General features: G+C 42.9%; 1 protein-coding gene across 2 annotated transcripts in view; it reads left to right on the plus strand.

Moving 5' to 3' along the window:
- Positions 1 to 641: 641 nt before the first annotated feature.
- Positions 642 to 22,615, plus strand: part of LOC135261898 (ephrin-A3-like) — a 76,157-nt gene continuing 54,183 nt past the window's right edge. For both annotated transcript variants that reach the window (XM_064348582.1, XM_064348583.1), the window contains exon 1: positions 642 to 1,657. In XM_064348582.1, coding sequence (XP_064204652.1) covers positions 1,548 to 1,657 — 110 coding nt within the window. In that variant the 5' untranslated portion in view covers positions 642 to 1,547. The remainder of the gene's footprint in view (positions 1,658 to 22,615) is intronic.

Genomic DNA, 22,615 nt, shown 5'->3' on the forward strand with positions numbered 1-22,615 from the left:
GATCCCACTTAGGCTTGTTTGATTATTGGTTATTACCTTAAACTAAGATTTATAGTTACAGAATTAGACCATTTTCAAAAGGGCTTGAATAATATAAGTCACCATTCCGAAAAAGAATTGACACTAAATGAATCTCTTTTGGCTTCACTTTCAGAATTATGGACATTTAAGAGTATTGAAAAACTTCCACTTCCAAAGGCTTCTTGTCTCTGAGGTTCTACTTTATGTCTCATTCAAATTATTTTTTTAGATATGGTGACATACACAGGCGTTTAACTGATTAGCTACATTTTATTTTTAAGAACTGAAGATTTGGTGGTTGGACCAGAGACTGTGGATAAATTTCATAAATATGAGTCTAGATTTAATGACTGAAGCCTCAAACAAAATAACGTAAGAGTAAATACAGGAACCAATACCTAATACAACATTTTCATGGACCTAGACACTGTCCTGGAGACCCAGGCAATCAAGTCGTCGTTTCTTGCTGCGACAGCTTATTCCCATGAAACAGCGCAGTCTTATCACATGTACAACCGCGCAGTTAATATTTATTTTCAGTAATATTATGTAATACACACACACGCGCACGCGCACAAACACACACACTCAACGAGGGTCACATTAGATTATGTGTTCTTCGGAAATTGTGTTTAATGGGCAGCTTAAGAAAAGTTAACAATAACAGTGCCTGGGGCTTTTCGTGAATTTGTTTTTAAATAAGAAACGTTCCGACAGGTAAATGGTTAAACTTGGGGAGGTGGAGTTACTGAGTGAACAACCGAAGACTACCAAACAGGGAGAGAGAGAGAGAAAGCGAGCAAGCGAGCGAGATGGGATGCGAGGGATGCTGGATAAAAAGGAAGAAAATCTAGCTAAGGAACTTCCAAACGAACGATTTGGTGATTTTTTATTATTATGTAGTATGTAAGGGAGTCAAGGAATGAACAAGCGAAGACAAAAAAAAAAACTGTTTTCAAACATTTGTACAAGAAAAATAATTCCATCAATTTGAAGTAAACATTTGGTAACAAGAATCACTCTATCTCACCATTTAAATATCTACGTTGCACAGGACATAATTGTATCCAGCTGCTAGTTATTTAGCCTACACCACAGCTTATTCTCATTCAAACCCCGACCCGTAGCTTAAAGGAGGACAGCTGTTTTGCTTATATTTTTATTTTATAATCATGTCTTTGTTTTTATTTTTGAGCGGGCTGTCTGCCGACGTAACAAGAATATAGTATCTATTCATTTTTGTATTGTGCACTTTTGAGTGTTCAGTAACTGAATCAATTTGGCAGTGCTGAAATTTTGGTTTGGGGGTAGGAGGGAGCATCGCAATGGAATTGGAGTTCAACAACACGTAGATAAACACTTCTATCTGCACAAAATCAGTGAAAGCAAGGAGCCTCGTCAGTTGTTTTTCTCCGTTCTTATTTCTTACCGGGATGGTCTGAACGCATCGCGTGGGATAGAGGTACTGAGACCGGAGAAGCGAAAAGAACGACGGGAGGAGAGATAAAGAGAGAGATCTGAGGATTATGGCTCTCGCAACGTTCTCTCTCTGTCTCATAACCCTCACCTGTGCAAACTTACACCTGGTGTATGCCAACAACCGACACGCCGTCCACTGGAACAGCTCGAATATACAGTAAGTTTGAAAAAAAAATCCTACAAATGCTCTTTTCTGTGTACTTCCGCTGCTGTTTTAATTGTGAGGTGTGTAGCTCGATTTCTGCAAATGATGGTTCAATGGCAGACGGGATACTCTATAGCTAGCCTACATAAGATGTAGCTTCCTCCCGTAAAACCGTAAATTAGAAACGATACAGAATTACAATTAACTGCACTGGAATTAAATAAATTCGACATACAAACTTTATACGTAACATTCTGCGGTAAAACGTTCTGTATATGATAGACTTGATTTGTCACACTCGCAATATAGATGAAGCACCCCGAATCATATTCAGGTTTAAATTCAATTAATTTCACATTGATTTTAGATTCAATAACGGTTTGAAGAACGTGTTCGTTTTTGTTTTGTTTTTTTGGTTACACAACATGTAACATGTTACTGAAACGTGTGCGTTGGCCCACCCTAATTCGTGCTGCCACGCTGACAAAACAATAATTTATTGACTTGGTAATTTATTTATTTATTTATTTATGCTCTCGCAGACATTGCTGTATCATCAGATTTCATGTACCAATTACGGTCACATCTGTTTAACTCGGCTTCTCTCTGTTCTGTTCCGTGAAACACTTACAGTTAGGCTTAACTTACACGAGGGAGCAGTGTTGCTTTTACGCGTCCTATCGCCTGTGCTTTTTTTCGATATTCTACGGACATAACTTGTACCTTATACCAAGCGTGACTCCAGATTTTGGGGTTACGATTTTCCGGTACTTTTCGCCTGCCGTTGTTGTCTGAGCTTTTTTTTTTTTTTTTTTTGGCTCTCCTCGTCTTCGTTCTTCTATTCTGTCGTTTTGTTTTGTTCGCAAACGACACCGCTGCGCCCCATCCCTGCTTGACCCTGACACGTGCCTTAGACAGTTTGGGATTTAAGAGCTATACCTGTATTTGAGAACTCTCTTTCTTCTATTTCTATCTCAAACATTTAAAAAAAAGCCCTTACTGCCCACCCACCCGTTACCTTTCCCCTAGTAATTTCAGTTTCATCTTTATACACTATCTCTTCTTCTACGCTTCCAGCTCGTGCTTCTTGACAGATGTCCTGACAAATTCCGTATTTTCAGCTCACGTAGGTTCTCTTCATTGCCTTCTATTGTGACACTGCAGTCGCGCATTTTTAGCTTTTTAGCCCACCCCCCCCCCCGTCTTCTCTCCTGCTCTCTGTCTCTCTCTCACTCTCTCTGTCTTTCTTTCTTCCTGACCTCAATCTGTTCGTCTTGTAGTCTCTCTGCCTTGTGTCTCTATTCACTCCAGGCCAGGTGCTTTCATTGTAACTGCATTTATATTCCAGGTTGGTCGTCAAGTTCAGAAACACAAAGACACACGGATACTCACACACACACACACACACATACATACATACCAACACAGGCACACAAACATACACACACATACGCACACATACACACACATGCATGCACCAGTACACACGCACACACACACACACGCATACACACACACCCACACACACACAAGCATACACGCATGCACACACAGACAGCCAGAGCCGTGCTTTGCAGACTAATATACATTTTTTAAGTAGACATGCGCACTTAGATTCAATCTACTGCATGTGCAATGCACTTCTTCCATCACGTAGAGTAATGAAATTAGGCAAGTGTAACCTTTTCCATTTTCTTCAAGAACATTATGAGCTCCACTGTCACAGAAATTAATGGAAAATGTGAAAAAGAAATGTATAAACCTAAAAGATATGAACAAAGCACTGGTGGACCAATTCGCAGGTCAGTCCGTGCGGTGTTTAGATTAGATCTGGGTGTTTGTAGAAGCACAGGCAGCAGATTATTGGACTGGGAATGATAAATGGTGTCCTACGGCATAAGTGATGATTTTTCAAAAGTTATACTGTTACTGAGTTGGACAGGGTCGAATTTGCTCAGTGGTTTTTAACACATTTTAGAGCATGAGACTTGAATACTTCATACTTAAACGCATTCTTTTCTGAGATATACACTCGCATAAATGAATTGGCACCGTCACACACAATGAATACTATTAATGCATCAATGTAAAAAAAAAAAAACATATATATATAAATGGCTAGGAAAGCTCCAGTTTCATAAAAGCCTCCTTTTATAATGATCATATCAATCCTCTCACGAACACTATACCTTCTATTTTACAAACATTGTTCAGCAGTACAAATTTGTGCGTAGCAAATACTTGATTTAAGTGAAGTCCCTCAATTAACAAAGGACATCGTTACTATATATTGGTGGATTGCATCAAATGGTTCCTTGCAATAGGCCAGCTCAGAGGCATCAATACAAGCCTTGTTATTAGCCTTTTTCCGGTCAATTTTGAATTATAATATAATATTCTTTGTGTCAAAATGACAATAGCGCTCTCACCAAATGGGATATGAATATTTTTTTAAAAGACCGTCGTGCCACCGAACATGTTTCGGGTGCCGGTGAGCATTACGATCTCTCTTTTCATATTCGGATATGTTGGGCCTGCGATGCGGAAGAATGGAGTATGAAAATCTGAGGGATTACACCCGCGGTGTGTTCCCAGCAGCCACTGCCAGATTGAGAAAACCCCCGCCCGAAATCCCTTTGCTCTAATTTTTTGGCGGGTCGAGCACCCAGCAGTGTCCATGTTGGTTATACTTACTGCTTTTCCTTTCACAGAAAACTCCTCTGTGCCTGGTTCCTCTGTGAATAAAATGAACTGCTTATCTAGGATTTTTTTTTTGTTTGGGGGGGGGGGGGGGAATATACTAGACATAGCAAACTCCTGAGGTGTTCCTTTTTCCTTTGCCAGGCCTGTTTTTCGTCTGCCGAATCAACCTGCGGTGAAATATTCTCAAATGTAGATACAAAAAAAAAATAAAAAATAACTCCAGGCACAAATCATGTGAAAAACTTGCATTATTTACCAGAACTGAACACAGCTTCCGAGTTGTTGCTGTTTGGTCTCAAAAAATAATCATGAGCTTGATACTAACGCACAAGATGCACATTTGATTGGAGTGAACTTACATCCACATTAAGTAGCTTATAGATACACTATATGACCTAAAGTATTTGGACAGCACTTGGCTTGGGTCTGTTTTTCATGGTTTGGGCTAGGCCCCTTAGTTCCAGTGAAGACAAATCGTAATACAATGACATTCTAGACAATTCTGTGCTTCAAACTTTGTGGCAACAGTTTAGGGAAGGTCCTTTCCTGTTTCAGCTTGACGATGCCCCTGGGCATACAGTGAGGTCCATGTAGAAATGGTTTTGTCAAGATCGGTGTGGAAAAACTTGACTGGCCTGCGCAGAGCACTGACCTCAACCCCATCCAACACCTTTGGGATCAGTTGGAAAGCCAACTGCGAGCCAGGCCTAATCGCCCAATCAGTGGCCAGCCTCACTAATGCTCTTCAGGCTGAATGGAAGCAAATCCCTACAGCAACGCTCCAGCATCTAGTATAAAGCCTTCTCAGAAGAGTGGAGGTTGTTATAGCGGTAAAGGGTAGACTTTAATGCCCATAATTTTGGATGAGATGTTAGATGCCAGGTGTCCGCATACTTCTGGCCATGTAGCGTAAACTCAGACAGGATTCAAGGTCATCTGTGTGGATGCAGCTCTTCACAGCTCTGAACTCTAAACTCAGCTATTTAAAATCAGCTATTCACACACCAACCGGTATGCCTCAGTTGGTTGGCACTGACTGGTAAAGCTCTGGTGGTTTTCTAATGTTTCTAAGGATTATTTATTGGGGGATCAATGTGTCACCTTTCGCAAGGTTAGGAAATGGATTGCTAGGAACTTCTTTTGCCCACTGTACTCGGAAGCTTTCGGTGTATTGACAAAAAGTGTTAAATGATGCTCGTATAATTTTTGTCTGTCCTAAAAAAAAAAAAAGAAAAAAAAAGGCCCACAGTTTTATTAGGATTAATTTGTTTGATCAGCATTCAGAAAGTGACACAAACACTTTCTTTTGGCAACAGGCCACCGTCAGCCTGTTTATTAGGGTTGGAAATCAATGCCATAGCGCGCCGTGCATTTGAATGGAAATTTACAACCGAATCGCGAAGGACAAGCAAAGGGAAGAATTTGGTGGCTACACATTCATTGCATTACATTACAGACATTTAGCAGACGCTCTTATCCAGAGCGACTTACCATAGCATCCATTTATGCAGTAGGATTTATACTGAAGCAATGCAGGTTAAGCACCTTGCTCAACAGTACAACGGCAGTGTCCTACCTGGGGAATCTAACATGTGACCTTTAGGTTACAAGACTAGCTTCCTACCTGTTATACTACCAGACCTGGGGTAAAATACATATTTGTTTTGGATTCAAATACCTTTCTACACTTTACTGATCTTGTCTGGTGTTTTGGAACCAATGGAGTACTCTCAAAAAGTGCAAACCCCGCCAGCCTGGTCATATTGGCAGGCTCAATTACACCAGGCAAGATCAACAGAGCACAGAAAAGTATTTGAGTCCAAAACAAATAGGTATTTGACCCAGGTCTGTATACTACACATTCGCCAAGCATTTATGCCTCCGGGGTGAAAATGCAATGCACAGAATGCCAATTGACAGAGTTTGTCTGTTGTTCCTGATTCTTCGATTTCACCCCTGAGACAGACCAAATGAAAGCATACAGACAGTGGTATAGTGTTCAGAGTAGCATGATTATGAGGTCTGGCCCTTTATGCCAAATAGGAGCATGGCTGGTTTGTGGCCTGGCTCTAGACTGTCCTCCTCCCTTATCCCTACCTCTCATCGTCATTTTGGTGTTTCCAAGTTCATGGCAGACACAGCTGATAGTGTGTGTTGTCTCTTAGAATTTGGGTGGAACAGCTGTGTGTGTGTGCCTGCTTTTTTACTTTTGTGTGTGTGTGTGTGTGTGTGTGTGTGGGGCATGGTGTAATTGGTTTCTCTTACTCTCTACTTCTGATATAATCTATGAAGTAAGGTGGAAATCAGCCTAGTTTTCAGGTAACCAAAACGGCTCATTAAAAAGCTGCGTGTTGAATGATTAAGAGGAGATCAGTTTTATTAGGCTGGCAACCTGTGTCTTTTCTATAAAAACCTACAGTAATTCAGCCTTCTGGAAGAGTCAAAATAAAACCACAAAAATGAGAGAGAGAAAATGAATATAGCAACATTCATAAAAATATATTGAAATCTCTTGGTTAAATAAAGTTTAAATACAAATAGGAAAGAAGGCAAAGGCACACGTTCAGGATTAGAAGACTCTTTTGAAATGAGGAAAATCAAGTGAGCGGTTGAAAAAAATACATCATTTGCCAAAAATTAAAGGGATAAAGGTCACCGGATGTCATTCTGTTGTTGAATCAAATTGGCAGATCATGCAACGTCCAAAGAAATCAAACCTGAGATGCTGAAAATTTAAATGCCTGTATTAGGGGGGATAGGCCATTATTACAAATGGAAGCTAAGAAGCCTTCATTCAGCGAATATGTGAATATATCTGGCCAGATACATAGATGGTTCAGCCTGGATTCCCTCCAGATTGTGTCCTTAACCTTCAATTACAAAGTAATGCAAGTGAAAGGTTTTTTTTTCTGGTCCCTAAATTTGGTGAATTATATTTGGTGGTCACTGAACTCCCATAGCTATGTTTAAGATTAAGAAAGTTAGAGATTGCCTTTGATTGCGAGTTGATGATAAGGATGGATGTAGATGAAATTCAGGGTCAGGGATCCTCTTCAAATGTTCTCTTTTTATGAAACAGGAAAGACACTGGAACAAATGGGAGCTGACGTTGTCTCGGGACTGAGTGTCACTGTGCACTTTGCAGAACGATCGGGGCGTTGCGGTATGACATAAAAGAAAGAGGCACTGGCGATTTAGCAATAGAAATGTAACTGTTAGAGTGGTAGTAATAACATCAACGGCTAATCTGTGCTTCGGTTTATACAGGGAGAGATATTCTGAAGGAGCACTTAAAATCAGCGTAAAGTGAGATCACGTGAAATGGCACGATCTTGAGAATGAAACGCACGGACTCACGTGCACACACACACGCACACACACACGCACATGCACACACACGCAGAAAACCGGGAAAAAAGTGAAAAAGTTGTCAGTCCCCTGGTGGCAACTAAAGATAAACCTTAAGAGCATTCTGCTTTGTCTGTTTTGACAGATCATGGAATTGAGATAACAGGATAGGAAACTAAGCTACAATTCAGTTTGAGCTGCAATATTATCATGTCTTGAATGGCTGAAGAGGGGAGAGACAGGTCCTGGGTTCACAATAGACCTGGGCTTCTGTGACAAGCAGTTCACGAGCAGTGAGTGAGTTTTTTTTTTTCTTGTGCGCAGATTTAATCTGCATGACTGCGAACACAAATATCAAAATATATTAATACATAAATTAGATTAATATTTTGAATATGAAAAGTAAGCTGAGAAGTCACTTGAATAAAGGAATAAACATCTACAATGCCAGCTGGAAATTGAGAACGTACAACGCATACTTAAAACACCCCCCCCCCCCCCGCCAAAAAAAAATCAATCAAATATCAAAAAACCAACAAAAAAAAACAGCATTATTACTTTCCCTAGAACTATGTTTCCCTCTCAGTTCGAAACACCAGCTGGCTTCAACAATATAGCAGTCAGGTGGGTTTTTTTTTCCAGCAAGTATGTCCACTGGCATGAATCATTGTAAACCAAAAGGCGATGGGGGGAGTGTGGTGGCAGGGGTGGGGGTGGCGGGGGGGGGGGGTCCTGGAGACTGAGAGGGTGCAGGTGTTTCATTTTGACAGCCAGTGATAAAACTGGCAAAAAAAATAGCTAATATAGATATGCGAGCATGAGGACAAAGCGAGTGACAGTTGTGTATTGATTTGTGTGAAATTTCTGTTCCACTCCAGCTGGTGAAATACAATTAAATTGTGTGGAACAAATAATTTTTTTCTTTTGGCAAATTTTTAGTTAAAAAAAAAAATTATTATTTCATTTCTAGAAAGTATACAGAATATCTGTTATCTTGGAAAGAAAAACTGCTCTTTATTTTTTATTGTTTTCACATTTATTTTTAGGTTGAGAACCCTTTCATTGAATGTACTTAATTGACTGGGGCACAGTGTTTCTGTATCGTAGCCAAGTGCTGGTCCTATACTGGTGAACTCCCTTGAATGTGAAATCTAGTGCATCATACAGCAAAATAAATAAATAAAACTTGTATTCTTTTTAAATGGCACTGATAAAATATTGCAAGCAACGATGGTCAAATTAAGCTGGTGGTAATGACTTTACAAGTAGTTCTCAGCAGTGTGAAAAACAAATTGGGCCATTATAATGTGTGAAATGAGTTTGTTTGAGGAACTGTGGCATTTGGTATTGGATAGTTAATCATATAATTAACTGTAAGTAAGAACTGCCTTTCTGAAATAAGATCACTGTCAAACCTGGGTGTAAATATGTACTTAACCCTTTAAGTGCCTCTTCTGCAGTTCACTGAGAATTGTCGCCGTGGCAACGTTGCTACCACTTTCACATTCTAAAGGTTTTAACTGTCTTAAGTAATGATCATACCTATGTCTGTTTGCTGCACACTTTCATGAATGACTGAATCTTAATGCAGTATTAATTTATATTTTAGCCACTAGCAACCAGAAGCTTCAGTCAAATGTGTTTGGCAGTTCTTTGATGAATCTTATACAAAACTTATGTATAAGATATATAAGATGATTCTTATACAAAAAAGGCTTGTTTTGTATCTGACTTGTTTGTTCAGATGTGAGACATCCTGTAAACATAACTTTGAATTCATAATTAAAAGTAACCTTTATTTTGTTTATTTTCAGTAGTGGATCACTGCTCCAAAGTAGCTAGGACAAATTACCCCACAGTGCCAATACAGAATATTTGATATCTTATTATCTTATTAATGTTACCACTTGCGATACACACAGTTACTCCCTTGTTTTATAGTCACAGAAAAGTTGTGACTTTCAACAGCAATATAAAGACCCTCATCATATTTTTGCAGAACATCGAAATACAATTTGTCTCTAACAAATTCATTAATTTAACTTAAATTTGCAGTTCATTTGAAAATGGATGGCATGGAAAAGTATAACCTTGGACCTAATTGTATTTTAATGGAAAACATTAATCAATCATGCATGCTCACTTGAACGATTACCCATTAAATTGTAATTTTGCATTGCAGGAGCACACGGTAATTTTAATTATATGTCTAAACATGTAAATTGTTTCCTGCTTAATTACCTTTTGCTAACAGAGAAGTTCAGACTGCGTTCTGAACAACCTCTTCCAGCCAATGTCAGTAAACACATGTTTGACTTGTTAAATAAGCTACAGTAAGTAATGCTACCTACCAATCCTAACCAATTTTTTTTTTTATATATAGCACGTACTACCTCATACCACTGATTAATTTTAACGCCACAGTATACAATCCCACAGCGTAACTCACAGCCTATATTGTAAATATTTAAGTGTTTTAGAGAATTTATTTGCTGATGCTAATTAAGGAGAAAGGTGCTATCGTTCTTCTCGTTTTTGTAGCTGCTGGTGTAAAAACTCAGGTGCGACACCTGATCATATTCGTAGGGACTACAGGCTGAGAGTTTAAATGCTTCTCTTGTTTTTTTTTTTTTGTTGCTTGTGCAGTAATTTTCCCAGCATCCTCCATTTCCTTTGTGTTGTAGGGGTTTATAAATATCAGCCTTCACACTGAGCTCAGCTCGTTCGTGGCGGGCTTCTGTGGATTCTGGGTCTGTGATCTGGCAGTGACCTTCTGTTAGCACCTGACACCGTTTACTGCAGTGAATGTCAGACATGTTCAAGAATTTAAGTGCTTAAGAATTGTTTGCAACTGGGAGGATTTAAGCGTGCTTACAAAAAGACATCCGCGGTTTGTTCTTGACCTGCAAACGATCCAAAGAGACCAGATATAGATCCGAATGTAAGACGGCATTGACTACAAATGGAAAGTGATTCTTTATTTATTTTTTGCGAACCACACAGTAAAACGTTCAGTGTTAAATCAACTCTTATGGAGTAAAGAAGGGCCCTATTGGGCTCTTTATGTACTCTATTAGAGTTGAATTAACACTGGACATTTTGCTGTGCAGTTCACCCATTATCAAAGGGAAGCACTGTGTGGAATGATGCAGTTGCCTTATATTAGAACCTTTTAGAAGGTTATAAGCCCAGTTCCTTACCCATCATGCTACACTGCCACCAAACTTTTGCCGCATTCTAGTTGTCAAATACACTTTCAACAAGACCAGGTTAAAACCTAGCATATGGCAGGCCCTAACACACGTGATCCGGCCGACCAATGGTGCGACTTCATAACTCGGCCGACCAATGGTGTAACTTCATTACTCACTCACTCAGTCACTCATTCAGTCAGTCACAAACATTCGCATTTGTAGGGCTGGCCCCGCTGTTGCGGTCCAGCCAAAAATTTAAAACAAACTGGCAAGGTAAAAATATTTGTACACTTGAGTTTGGGGTGGAGGGGTCTGTGGAATTTATGGAGCTCTGTTGTTCTAACGGGAAACTTATAGTTGGTGTTATTGCAAGCATCGAAGATTGTGCTACAGAATTGTCAGGACACCAGTGTCACTGTGCTCCTGTCATCTCTGGATCTGCACATTAGTAAAAGTATTAAAGGATTAATGATATTGCTTCACTGTTACAACAGTCAGTATTACCAAATGTGTGCTACTCCTTAACCCCTATTAAGATACGGTTCAGAATGCTTTAATAAATTCTGAGTCCTAGTTTTTCTGCGCACGGGGTTGGAACTGCGCTTGGATTTGAAGATGTTCATTTTTCACGCATGGTTGGCCGTCATTACTCAATTTTGACCTCTGACAGCACGCGGCTACGTGATTTCATAGCGGAGAGAAGCTCAGCTCCATTCGCTGTAGAGCGGGCGCTGACCGTGGTGAAAAGGCTTATTGTTTGGTGTTCCCCGCCATATTCTTCTGCTTTACACAACAGCTGTTAGGAGCTTTTAGGTCCTTATCAATTAAGCCTTAATCAAGATATTATTCAGACGTTATTAACATGTGCAATGCTCGATCAAGTGTAAAAGTATAAAATAGTATAATCAAAACCACCTTTTCTCATATTCGCATAAAACATTTCAGGTAAAAAAAGAAATTTCTCTGAATCAGTTAAGATGCAAGTAGTTTAACAGTACATCATAATAATGCATGTACAGATGCTAGATATTGTCAAATTGCATAATTCAATAACATTTCAGCATATAGGCCTGCAGGACAATATTATCTACCAATTATTAAGTGTGGTATTTACCAGAATGAATCAAAACTCTTGTATTAGTGTACACTGTAGCGTCTGTCCTAAAGTAGTCATCACTCATCTTTCACAAATAATGAGGCACATGAAAAGGCTTCAAAACATGGGACAGGCCCTTCAAAGCATGGGACAGGTCCTTCAAAACATGGAGCAGGCCCTTCAAAGCATGGGACAGGTCCTTCAAAACATGGGACAGGCCTTTCAAAACATGGGACAGGCCCTTCAAAGCATGGGACAGGTCCTTCAAAACATGGGACAGGCCTTTAAAACATGGGACAGGCCTTTCAAAATATGGGAAAGACCCTTGTAAACATGGGAGAAGCCCTTCAAAACATGGGACAGGTCCTTCAAAACATAGAACAGGCCCTTCAAAACATGGGACAGGCCCTTTAAAACATGGGACAGGTCCTTCAAAATATGGGACAGGCCCTTTAAAACATGTCAATGCTTTAAGCGTTAATTGATGCCTTACAAGTCACCTATAATAGTTGACTTGTTTTTCCTTTTGCCCGAGCCCTGTAAAACAAGGAATTTCCATTACATTCACAACTGCCCATAGTCATTTCATGACTGGTAATAGGACATATCTATATATGATATAGGGTTACGCGGCTAGACCCGATGTTTTTCTTGAATCTGCCAGAGCCTTCCTGCAAGCAACCAGACTCAAAGGAAAAACAAAAACGCTTTGTTTTGTGTCTGTCCGTTAGGCGGCAGAAAGAATTAAGTGTGAGCGGCGATAGGAGCACAAGCGAGCGTACAAATCTACATTAGAAAGCTTCTCAGCCAGCCGCCGCGCGCAGCAGTGTCCGCTGGGCTGCTTGTTACAGATGCCCTCGCTAATGGCCGTCGGAAACAAAAACAAAGCCACGGGCCCATTAAATCGACTGTAATTGGGGGCCCATCTGCCAATTAAAAGAAGGGATTGGGTACGCGCGCGGGTTTGTTGTGAGCCCCGAGCGAAGCCCGGGAGCGGTAGGCTACCCCCCCCCCCCCCCCCCCCGCCGAATGACATTCCGGCAACAGCTTCCCGCGCCGCGAGAAATCCACCCGAGCCGTCGCCTTCAATCCGCGCGGTGCTAGCCGCCGCGGCTCCCCCGAACCATCGATTTAAGGCCTTTAAGGTGGGAGCCCCGTCGGGCGTGTTTACATTAAGGGACGCCAGCGAAGTCGGCTCCGAGGCGTTTGCAGCAACAAATAAAACACGTTTTCCCCGCAAAAAAAAACGACAAGCGCAGGGGCACCGCGATCAATGCGGGGGACGAGAACAATGTTTTTTTTTCAGCCGAGCCATTAGGTTCACATGGGCTTTACGGATTTAAGACGGGGGGGAATAGTGCGCCAATTTAGAGGTAAAGAAACCTTTCCTTCGCGCTGTGATGCTAGGTGCGAAAAGACCGTGGAGGAAAGGTCTTGTAGACGAAATCGATTTTTTTACGGAACGTGCAGTTTTTTGTCACGAGAGACTTGATGTTCGCGAGAGACGCAGGGCTACTCTTGTGGACCGATGCATAGAAACAACTGCGCGCGGGAATGAAAGACGGCTGTGCTTCTTGTCTGATCACCAGCAAGCCCGTCGATTGGATCTCCTTGAGAGCGGACTTGCCAAATTAGATTTACGAACAACGTTTGCCCTCACGTTAGATTCCTTTCGCCCCTGTAAACATAGAACTGCACTTGTTGCTTATAGACATTAAATTCCTTCCCCCCCCCCCACAAAGCACTGGGTTTTTGTCGCATGGTGAGAGAATATGGAACACTGAGTGTAAAACGCATAGCTCTCTTTGATAAATTATGTATTTATACATAATGACATTCACTTATGAAGAATTTAGATAAGGGGGATTTTGATATATGGTTGCTGCGGTAACAGTGGACCGGCAAATAAAAATATCTATTCAAATGAGAAGACATTTCTCGGAAAAATAACTTGCAAATTCAATTTGCAATCGAGTGACGTAGAAATGTAAATTGTTTTGAGAACGACACTGGACACCTGTAGCAGGCGTTTGTTTGTTTGCTTAGTCAATCCATATTGAATGACTCATTCAGAATGTTCCAGCAAGCAAACTGTAGTATGATTAACTCATTAGGCTATCTTTCATAAAACTGCGGGTACCGTAGCAGTAATGAACTACACTGTCGGGTTTCTGAGGCTTGTAGTCGTTGGATTTTTCACAGTGATAGAGACAGGAATGTCATGACACCATCTCAATTTAATATATTCCCTTTCATAAAAAAACAGCTTAGTGGGAGGAGAGCACACATTGGAAGCCCTGGAGTTCACCATGTTTCTACATTTACACGTCATTAAGATGACTGATAAAAAATAAACACACGGACGCAATCAGGACACAGCAAAGCACAGAAAATTCAGTCTACAGTGAAACGTGGTTTGAACTCATTGGCTGCGCACATTTAGCATAATGTGCGCTATTGTTAGTTTATTGTTAGTTATTTTATACATTTTGAAAAGACACAAGTGTGTCTTCCAAGGAGAATGACATCGTAATGCGTGTAGAAGGTGTCCCGCCACCCGGGATGTCCTTTAATCCGCCATACACAGTCAACGATAGTTTACATTTTAGGATTACGCTCGGGAATTGTTGTTCTTAATTAAGTTATATCAGGTAAGTAAGATCTCATCCAAGAAGGGTACAGGTTTGTGTTCTCGCCCAGCCAGGGGTGCTGTAAGGAGGTGGGGGGGTGCGGGTGTGGTGTTGAGTCAGGATGATTCCATGGGACCTCAAGGGTCCTCAAAAAATTTTAGAACATGATTTTCTGGGGTGGTGGGGCCAAATGTGAGGTAATTGCTCACGGCCCAGAATCCCTGGTGGCACGCCCAGCTATATTAAAATACACGATTAAACTAATGATCTGAACCTGGACGTCAGTCAACATCTTGATTTGTTGACTCAGGTGTTTCATTGCATGGGGTCAGATAGCACTAGGCTAAAAGTCTGTTGATAAATTTTTAAATTTTTTAATTTTTGTCTGTCAATAATTTTCTTATCTGTTGCTCAGACCAGGTTGCCGTGCCAGCGTATTCTAGTTGTGGGGAAACCCCCCCCCAACCCCACATGAACTAGCTACTGTACAGAAGAGGCATTTGTGTTCTGTATAGAAGAATCTCCTTCGGAAGTGTAATCACTGGCTTTCCCGTGACCCAAGTCTGCTGTGGGTTGTCGGGCCCGAGATGGCGGGCGGAGGTTTCCGCGGCGGACCGACTCGCGCTCGACACCGGATACAATAGCGGGTCGGCCTGTTGCCCCGGGCGATGTAGTGTTTACCCCTGCGTGGAACCCCACCTAACGGAATGTCCGTTTCAGCGCTCGCGTTCTTCGGTTCCCCTGTAGCGCGGGATTTTTTCACCAGTGAAATACCCCGTAACTGCGTCGTCTGATAATTGCAAACCGCCTAAAGCAGCCAGTCCTAATTTAATCCCCCCCGACGTTATTTATGCGCACACCGGTTCGCCGAATGATGTCACAACGGTCCCCGGCCTCAGTAGTTCTTGGGGAGAGAATGCGGCATTGATTATTTTGGGCTGGGAGATAAACATTCGAGCTCGGAGTTGGTGGATGCGGAGGCTGCTGCATACAAACGGCATCATTTGCTGCCGTCTTTGTTCGCGGCCTTCCGTCCTGGACGGGGAAGCGCGCGCGCATACACGTCGAGATTTGTCGCAAGCCGATGAGCGACCGTGCAAATTTGGCATTCGACCTGCTAAAAGTAGGAAGCTGCAGGTGGTAAAAATGAATGGGAAATGTGTTTCCGTAACGACGTTCCCTGAGTCAGCAGCGCAATTAAAATGCAAAGCTCCCTGTTTGGTTTCATCAGAGCAGCTTTCCCAGGATAAACACGCCGCGAAGACTTTGTTTGCATCGTTGATGGCTATCTAGAAACCAGAAAAATGGGAATTTTCTTCTTTTCTTTTTTTTTTTTTGGGAACGTCTTTATTCTTGTCAGGGATGAAACCGCCGGGCATTGTTACAGCTGGCATCCTGAATATATTCTGCCTCGTGATTATCGTGAGCCACCTGCTTATTTAATCTTGACGATATACCGGAAAATACAGGTGTTGCAATTTCTTCCTTCGAATGAACATAGAGACAATACACAACGGAACCCGAAAACCTCTCCCTTTTCCAGGAACCCTCCTGCGAACAAGCGAAACCCATTTCAAACTCGATGACTTGAGTGCAGATGTGACGAGCGCCCACCCAAACAGAAGCCTTCCGTGTATTCGCCGGTGCGCATGAATGTGAATGTGTCTTTGACCCGGCCAACCTACGTGCGACTGCATTTAAAGGACGGCAGCTCGCACAAATGGGGTGCAACGCAATTGGCGTGCTGCTTATTTCTCACCCCCTGAACTTAGAGCACATAATACATTTTCATCGGTTATGAATTTGTATAATTTGGTGAAAAAAGTTTCAGGTTTGGAGTTTGACTTTGTGCCTTTGTTCTCGACATATTTCCCATGTGAGATTAGGCAACTTAACTACTGAGGATGAGAATTGGGCGCGGGCATCGCTGGAGTCATAAGACTGGTAAATGATATTCCTTGGCTATCACCGGTTTCCTCTGAATAGATCAAACACCACCATGATACACAAGAACAGCTTCTTCTGCCAATGCACTCCCAGAATATATGTGTGCATAAATTCACCAGGAAGAGAGAGGAAAAGCATCTTGAGAAAATTAAAGGCATGACATGTACTCTATTGGAAGGACACTTAAACCAAATAATTAGAATGTCCCATCCTGCTATATTATAAAACATTCATTAGATTTTTCAGTAAAAAAACACAGTCATTGCAAACATCTTGTGCCTTGCAGCCACAATTGAAGCTTAATGTCCATCCAGGCCTATTAAATGCCCATTCAACCCTGGCTTTGCTAGTGCAAACAAAAAAGAACAATATTCCCCAATATTGTTACGGGGGCAAAAAAACCATCTCACAAATCCATTGAAATATGGATATGTTCTTCCATCTTAGCAAGTATTGCCCTTCTACTGGCGTCCACATAAAATATTTCAATAGCCCCAGAACAACTGAAAAATGGGAAGTCCAATGTAATTGCGGATCCAGAAATGCGTTTCAACCTCCTTCTGCTCAATCCTAGTAAAAGAGTAAAAAAATAAATAAGAAAAATAAAAACTCAGTGTTTAAAAAAAACCCAAACTATCATGTGCTTGCAAAAGGGTACAATAGCAGGATTTTTTTCTCAAGTTGGATATTTCATATAATTATTTCTTTTATATGCTGACACTTATCATATATTTACCTGGTCTTGCGAAATCGACATTGTTATGTGATAACAGTGATATTGTATGTGATAACATAACCTGCTTGGTATGGACACAAGTTTTGAGAAAGCAAGGGGGCATTATTGAGAATATTAGGCTGTTTTTAGAATGTGCGTTTATAAAAGAGAAGCTGTGTCATGGATATCTGTGAATTGTGTACATCTAAGCACTGGACCGGAATGTTCTGTAACGCAGTAAGAAAAAAAAAATGATGCAGAGCTTTGGAATAAATATTCTGAGTACCTCTCAGCTGCTTCCGCACTCTAATTTTCAATTAACTCAATCTCTCAAATTGAATCAAATTCTGAACAGAAGCCAACTGCCACGCGCTGGGTAGCACCAGACCTGAAACCCAAACAGGAACCTGAACCCCATGCCCTGGGTTGCTCTAGACCTGAAACCCAACACGAACCTGAACACCATGCGCTGGGTTGCTCCAGACCTGAAACCCAACACGAACCTGAACACCATGCGCTGGGTTGCTCCAGACCTGAAACAACCAACCCAGCCTGGGTTGCCAGACCTGAAACCACACGACCAACCCATGGCTGGGTTGCTCCAGACCTGAAACCAAACAGGAACCTGAACCCCATGCGCTGGGTTCCTCCAGAGCTGAAACCAAACAGGAAACTAAACCATGTGGTTCCCCCAGAGCTAACAACAGAACTGATTCCTCAGTAAACTGTTTCAGTGTGAACGATTTGGCCCAGAACAGAGGGTTGTACAGCCCTGGGTTTGCCCTTCACGAAGCCTGTGGGTTATTTATGTGTGCCTTTTCTGCCTGTCAGGTTGTTGCATCGTTGTCGGAAAACAACGGTCACCGGTATAAATTGGGACTTGTCAGTCTCAGTTATTGGGAACAGCTCTCCCCCCCCCCCAGAGCCAGAGTGCAACGCGACGCACCGAACCCGTTTTATCAACAGGAAGTTATTTCTCGCGTGACAGATCCGCTCAGGAATCTGTCGGTCGACACTCGGAAACAAACAGCTGACACGTCCTGAGATCGCTCTCGCGTTAAGCGCTCCCCGAACACATCCGCCCCTGCGGCTCAGCTGAGGGTCGTAGCATTTCGGCTAATCCGCAGACTTCCCCTCCGTGGCTGTCTTAACAGTGACGGCCTGCTGACCCCAATATCCACATTCCTTGATGTTTTTACTGACCAAGAAAAAAATCGACGAAACTGGAAAAAGTGACCAACATCTCACTTAACGTGGTGGTAAAGCTCAAAACCCGACTACCTCAAACTGGAACGGTAAGTATCGACGCCCAAGCATAGACTCGAGACTTTAACCTTCTTTTTAAGAATGCGGATTCACATTTGGGCTTATAACCCAACCCCACTATTTTCTCTATTCTTACCCCTCATCTGAATGGATTGCATTCGGTCTAGAATTACTGTGTCTTTACCTCTGTCTCTATGTTCAAATCAACTGAAAGGGGCCAGGATCTGTGACCGCTGATTGGTGATCTGTGTCATTTGTGTGACCTCTGTTAACATTTTCCGACACAGAAACTTTGAGGAACAGGAATTCTTTCATAAATGTGTCATGTCGGGCGCCCAGTGACGTGGTGCTTCTAATACCACAGTCCCAGAGAGTGCAGGTAGGCAGGCCGATTAAAAGAGACAGATGAAAAGATTAGCCGAATTAACGTTCACCGCGGTCGTTAGGCATGGCGAACAGTCAGGTGACGGGTTTGCGATTTTTCGCGGTTCGTTCCACAATTTCAAATGCCCCTTCAGAGCCCCCCTCCCCTTTCCGGTCCCGGACTCGAGTGTCCTTCCACGGAGCCAATCAGCAGTGGCCTTCTGAAGCTCTGTAGATGGGAACGCCACGGCCTGTTCGTGGAGGAACGAAGCTTTGAGTATGGATATAATAATTAACCCCTCCGTCCTAATTGGGAATTTGGTTGGCGGAGACTCTAATTGTAGGGAGGTCTCCAACCTTTCGGCTGCAGTCGTCTCCGCAATTAGAAACACGCAAAAAAAAAAAAGAAAAGCGGCAAATTTCCTGACAGGGCTTCTGAGGGAAGCGGCCGCGTGGGAAAGTGCCGATCGCATTTGACCTCCCTGCTCGACGGGCTTCCGCCAGCCAGAGGGACTGAGAACGTACACGTCTGTCAATGAAAATTATAGCCAGAATGTTCTCTTACATTTTAAAAGGCACCTGCGGTGCGTTAAGCAGAAAATGTGACCTAGGAAAGGGGGAAATGGTACAAAAGTGCATATCGTGTTCATTGGACAACTAAAAAATCACAGGTTCATTAAGGTACGGTACTCATTTCGTACAGTTATTTATAGCCAAGAACACAGTTCAGTGTTCAGTGAACATTATGCCAAGCCAAACTAGGGAGAAGAACAAGCTGTAATATTAGGACAAATACAAATTACAAAAAGTGCTGGAATGGGGGTACATGTAACATGAGTGTCATGAAAGGGGGGGATTTAAAGCGAAATGATGCACAGAGCGGTGGCAGTTAGTCCAGGTATGGTCTGAAGAGATGCGTCTTCAGACCACTTTTATAAACAAATCTTGGAAAGTCATTATTTGTTTACTTGTTGGCTTATAGATTGTGTGTGTGTATGTTTTTGTGTGTGTGTGGGAGAGAGAGAGAGAGAGATGTATGTGTATGTTTGCAAGAGAAAGAGAAAATAACGAGAGGAAAGTTTGGCATTGATGCGGTGAACGTTTGAGAGAACAGTCGTGGAGTTCCTCTAAGCTTTCGACGAGACTCTGCGCAGAGACATCCAGTAGCATCATTAGGCTAAACGGCGCAGAACGGCGGCTCGGAGGCGCTTCTGATTGGAGGAAAAAAGGCTGTGACTCACAGGCCTGGCAGCGCCTTTTATGCGGACGCCGCCCGCGCCCACAGGCCGCGGTCGCAGCGGGAGCCCGGCCTTTCAGCTCCCTTTCAATTTTACAGCTTTCAGCGCTCCCCCCCCCCCCCCCCCCGCTTTCATCCGCAACGCCGGGCCATCGAAGCCCGTCCTGCAGAGCCCATCCCTTTGTTATCCCGCCCGCTTATTGTAATCGACCCTATGAAGCGTAGGTGTTTCGGAATGTTTTGGGTTTTTTTTTCTTCTTCTTCAAAATTCTAAGGCGGTGTTCTAGAACTCCGCTGCTTTCAGTCACCGGCATCGATTGTGACATCAGCATTAGAATGTTACATCAGCATTAGAATGTTCAGTTAAGAGCATTCTGATCGCATATCTGTGACCTCACACCTTAAAGGAATAATCTCCCTTCCTGTCTCATCTCAGTCTCTGATCCCGCGTGAGCCGGACCTGTGGGTATTTCATGGCAACGGATAGACATTTTTTCCTCCCTTCTCTTTTGTAAGTCTGGCTCACCACGTTGACGTGTAAATGGATATTGCATCCCTGCGTCTGAAACGGTCCATTAGTGTCTCTTCAGTATATCATCAGTCTTAGGCCGTATGCCTCATAACCTGCATGAATTTCTGTTTGCTTATCAAAGTCATATGTGTCCGCAGTGCACTGTAAATATGTACATATTTACTGTAAGTGTGGCCGTCTATTGGGAAAATAACTTCTCTGAAATAAATGGGCTTTGTTTCCTGTCCTTAATCTCCCGATGGTGCTGACTTCTTGACAGCTTCCTAAAGCATCCAATCATTGAACAGCAGCAGCAAGCAGATGACCTATCAGAGTAAAGGAAATCTGTAAAACATAGCGGCCACTTGCAGCTCGCAGTAATAGCAAGGTTTTACGTGTTTCATGTGCGTTCGCGATAAAAATACTGCTCACCATCAGTCGTTTTAAGTCGTCTTTTTATAAGTGTGTCAAGGGTAAATATATCGGTCAGCCACCGTTTACAGGGTCTGAGCTGAATTTACTGTTGTTCATATCACTTGTCTTGTGCTTCGGGTATGAGATAGAATACATACATTATCATATGTTTCTCAGTGCTTGTGTCCGTACGTGTGGTGTATGTTATCCTGTGTTATTCTCATTGATTTACGCGTTGCATGCATGCAGGCATGGATTGTCCCTCTCCTCATCTGCAGGGTGTGTGTGTTTGCCTGTGCTGACGGTGGGTTTGTGTGTTTGCCTGTGCTGCTGTAGGGTGTGTGTGTTTGCCTGTGCTGCTGCAAGGTGTGTCTGTTTGCCTGTGCTGCTGCAGAGTGTGTGTGTATACCTGTGCTGCTGTAGGGTTTGTTTGTTTACCTGTGTTGATCCAGGGTGTGTGTTTGCCTGTGCTCATGCAGGGTGTGTGTCTTTACCTGTGCTGATCCAGGGTGTGTGTGTTTGCCTGTGCTCCTGCAGGGCGTGTGTGTTTACCTTTGCTGATCCAGGGTGTGTGTGTTTGCCTGTGCTGATCCAGGGTGTGTGTGTGTTTGCCTGTGCTAATCCAGGGTTTGTGTGTTTGTCTGTGTTGCTGAAGGGTGTGTGTGTTTGCCTGTGCTGATGGTGGGTTTGTGTGTTGCCTGTGCTGCTGCAGGGTGTGTGTATTTACCTGTGCTGATTCAGGGTGTGTGTGTTTGCCTGTGCTGCTGTAGGGTTTGTTTGTTTACCTGTGCTGATCCAGGGTATGTGTGTTTGCCTGTGCTGCTGCAGGGTGTGTGTGTTTGCCTGTGCTGCTGCAGGGTGTGTGTGTTTACCTGTGCTGATTCAGGGTGTGTGTGTTTACCTGTGTTGATCCAGGGTTTGTGTGTTTTCCTGTGCTGCTGAAGGGTGTGTGTGTTTGCCTGTGCTGATGGTGGGTTTGTGTGTTGCCTGTGCTGCTGCAGGGTGTGTGTGTTTGCCTGTGCTGATCCAGGGTGTGTGTGATTGCCTGTGCTGTTGAATGTCCTCTGTGTCTTTGTGGTGTGCTCTGTAATATATGTGGGACTGATGGAGTGACACTGCAGGAGGGTAATGTGGGGCTGGGGAAACACACGGGCAGCAGTCCTGAGTGTGTGTGTGTGTGTGTGTGTGTGTGTGTGTGTGTGTGTGCGCATGCGTGTGTGTGTGTGTGCGCTCACACATGCACACACACACACCAGCACACACACATGGACACACACACACGCGTGCATGCACACGCACACGCACCAGTTGTACAGACACCCATACAGATTGTGTATGTTTTCTGTACTGTCTTAACAAAATGCAATCTGTATTTCACTTTCTCTCTCTTTATCTTTTATGCCCTCACCCTCACCCTTTCCTGCTGAACACACACACATGCACACACACCCACACACACAAGCATGCACACACGCACACGCACACACACACACATGCGCACACACACACATGTATACGCGCACAGATAAACACAGGACACACTCGC

Source organism: Anguilla rostrata, chromosome 8 (genome assembly GCF_018555375.3).
Source record: "Anguilla rostrata isolate EN2019 chromosome 8, ASM1855537v3, whole genome shotgun sequence".
NCBI classification, from domain to species: Eukaryota; Metazoa; Chordata; class Actinopteri; order Anguilliformes; family Anguillidae; genus Anguilla; species Anguilla rostrata.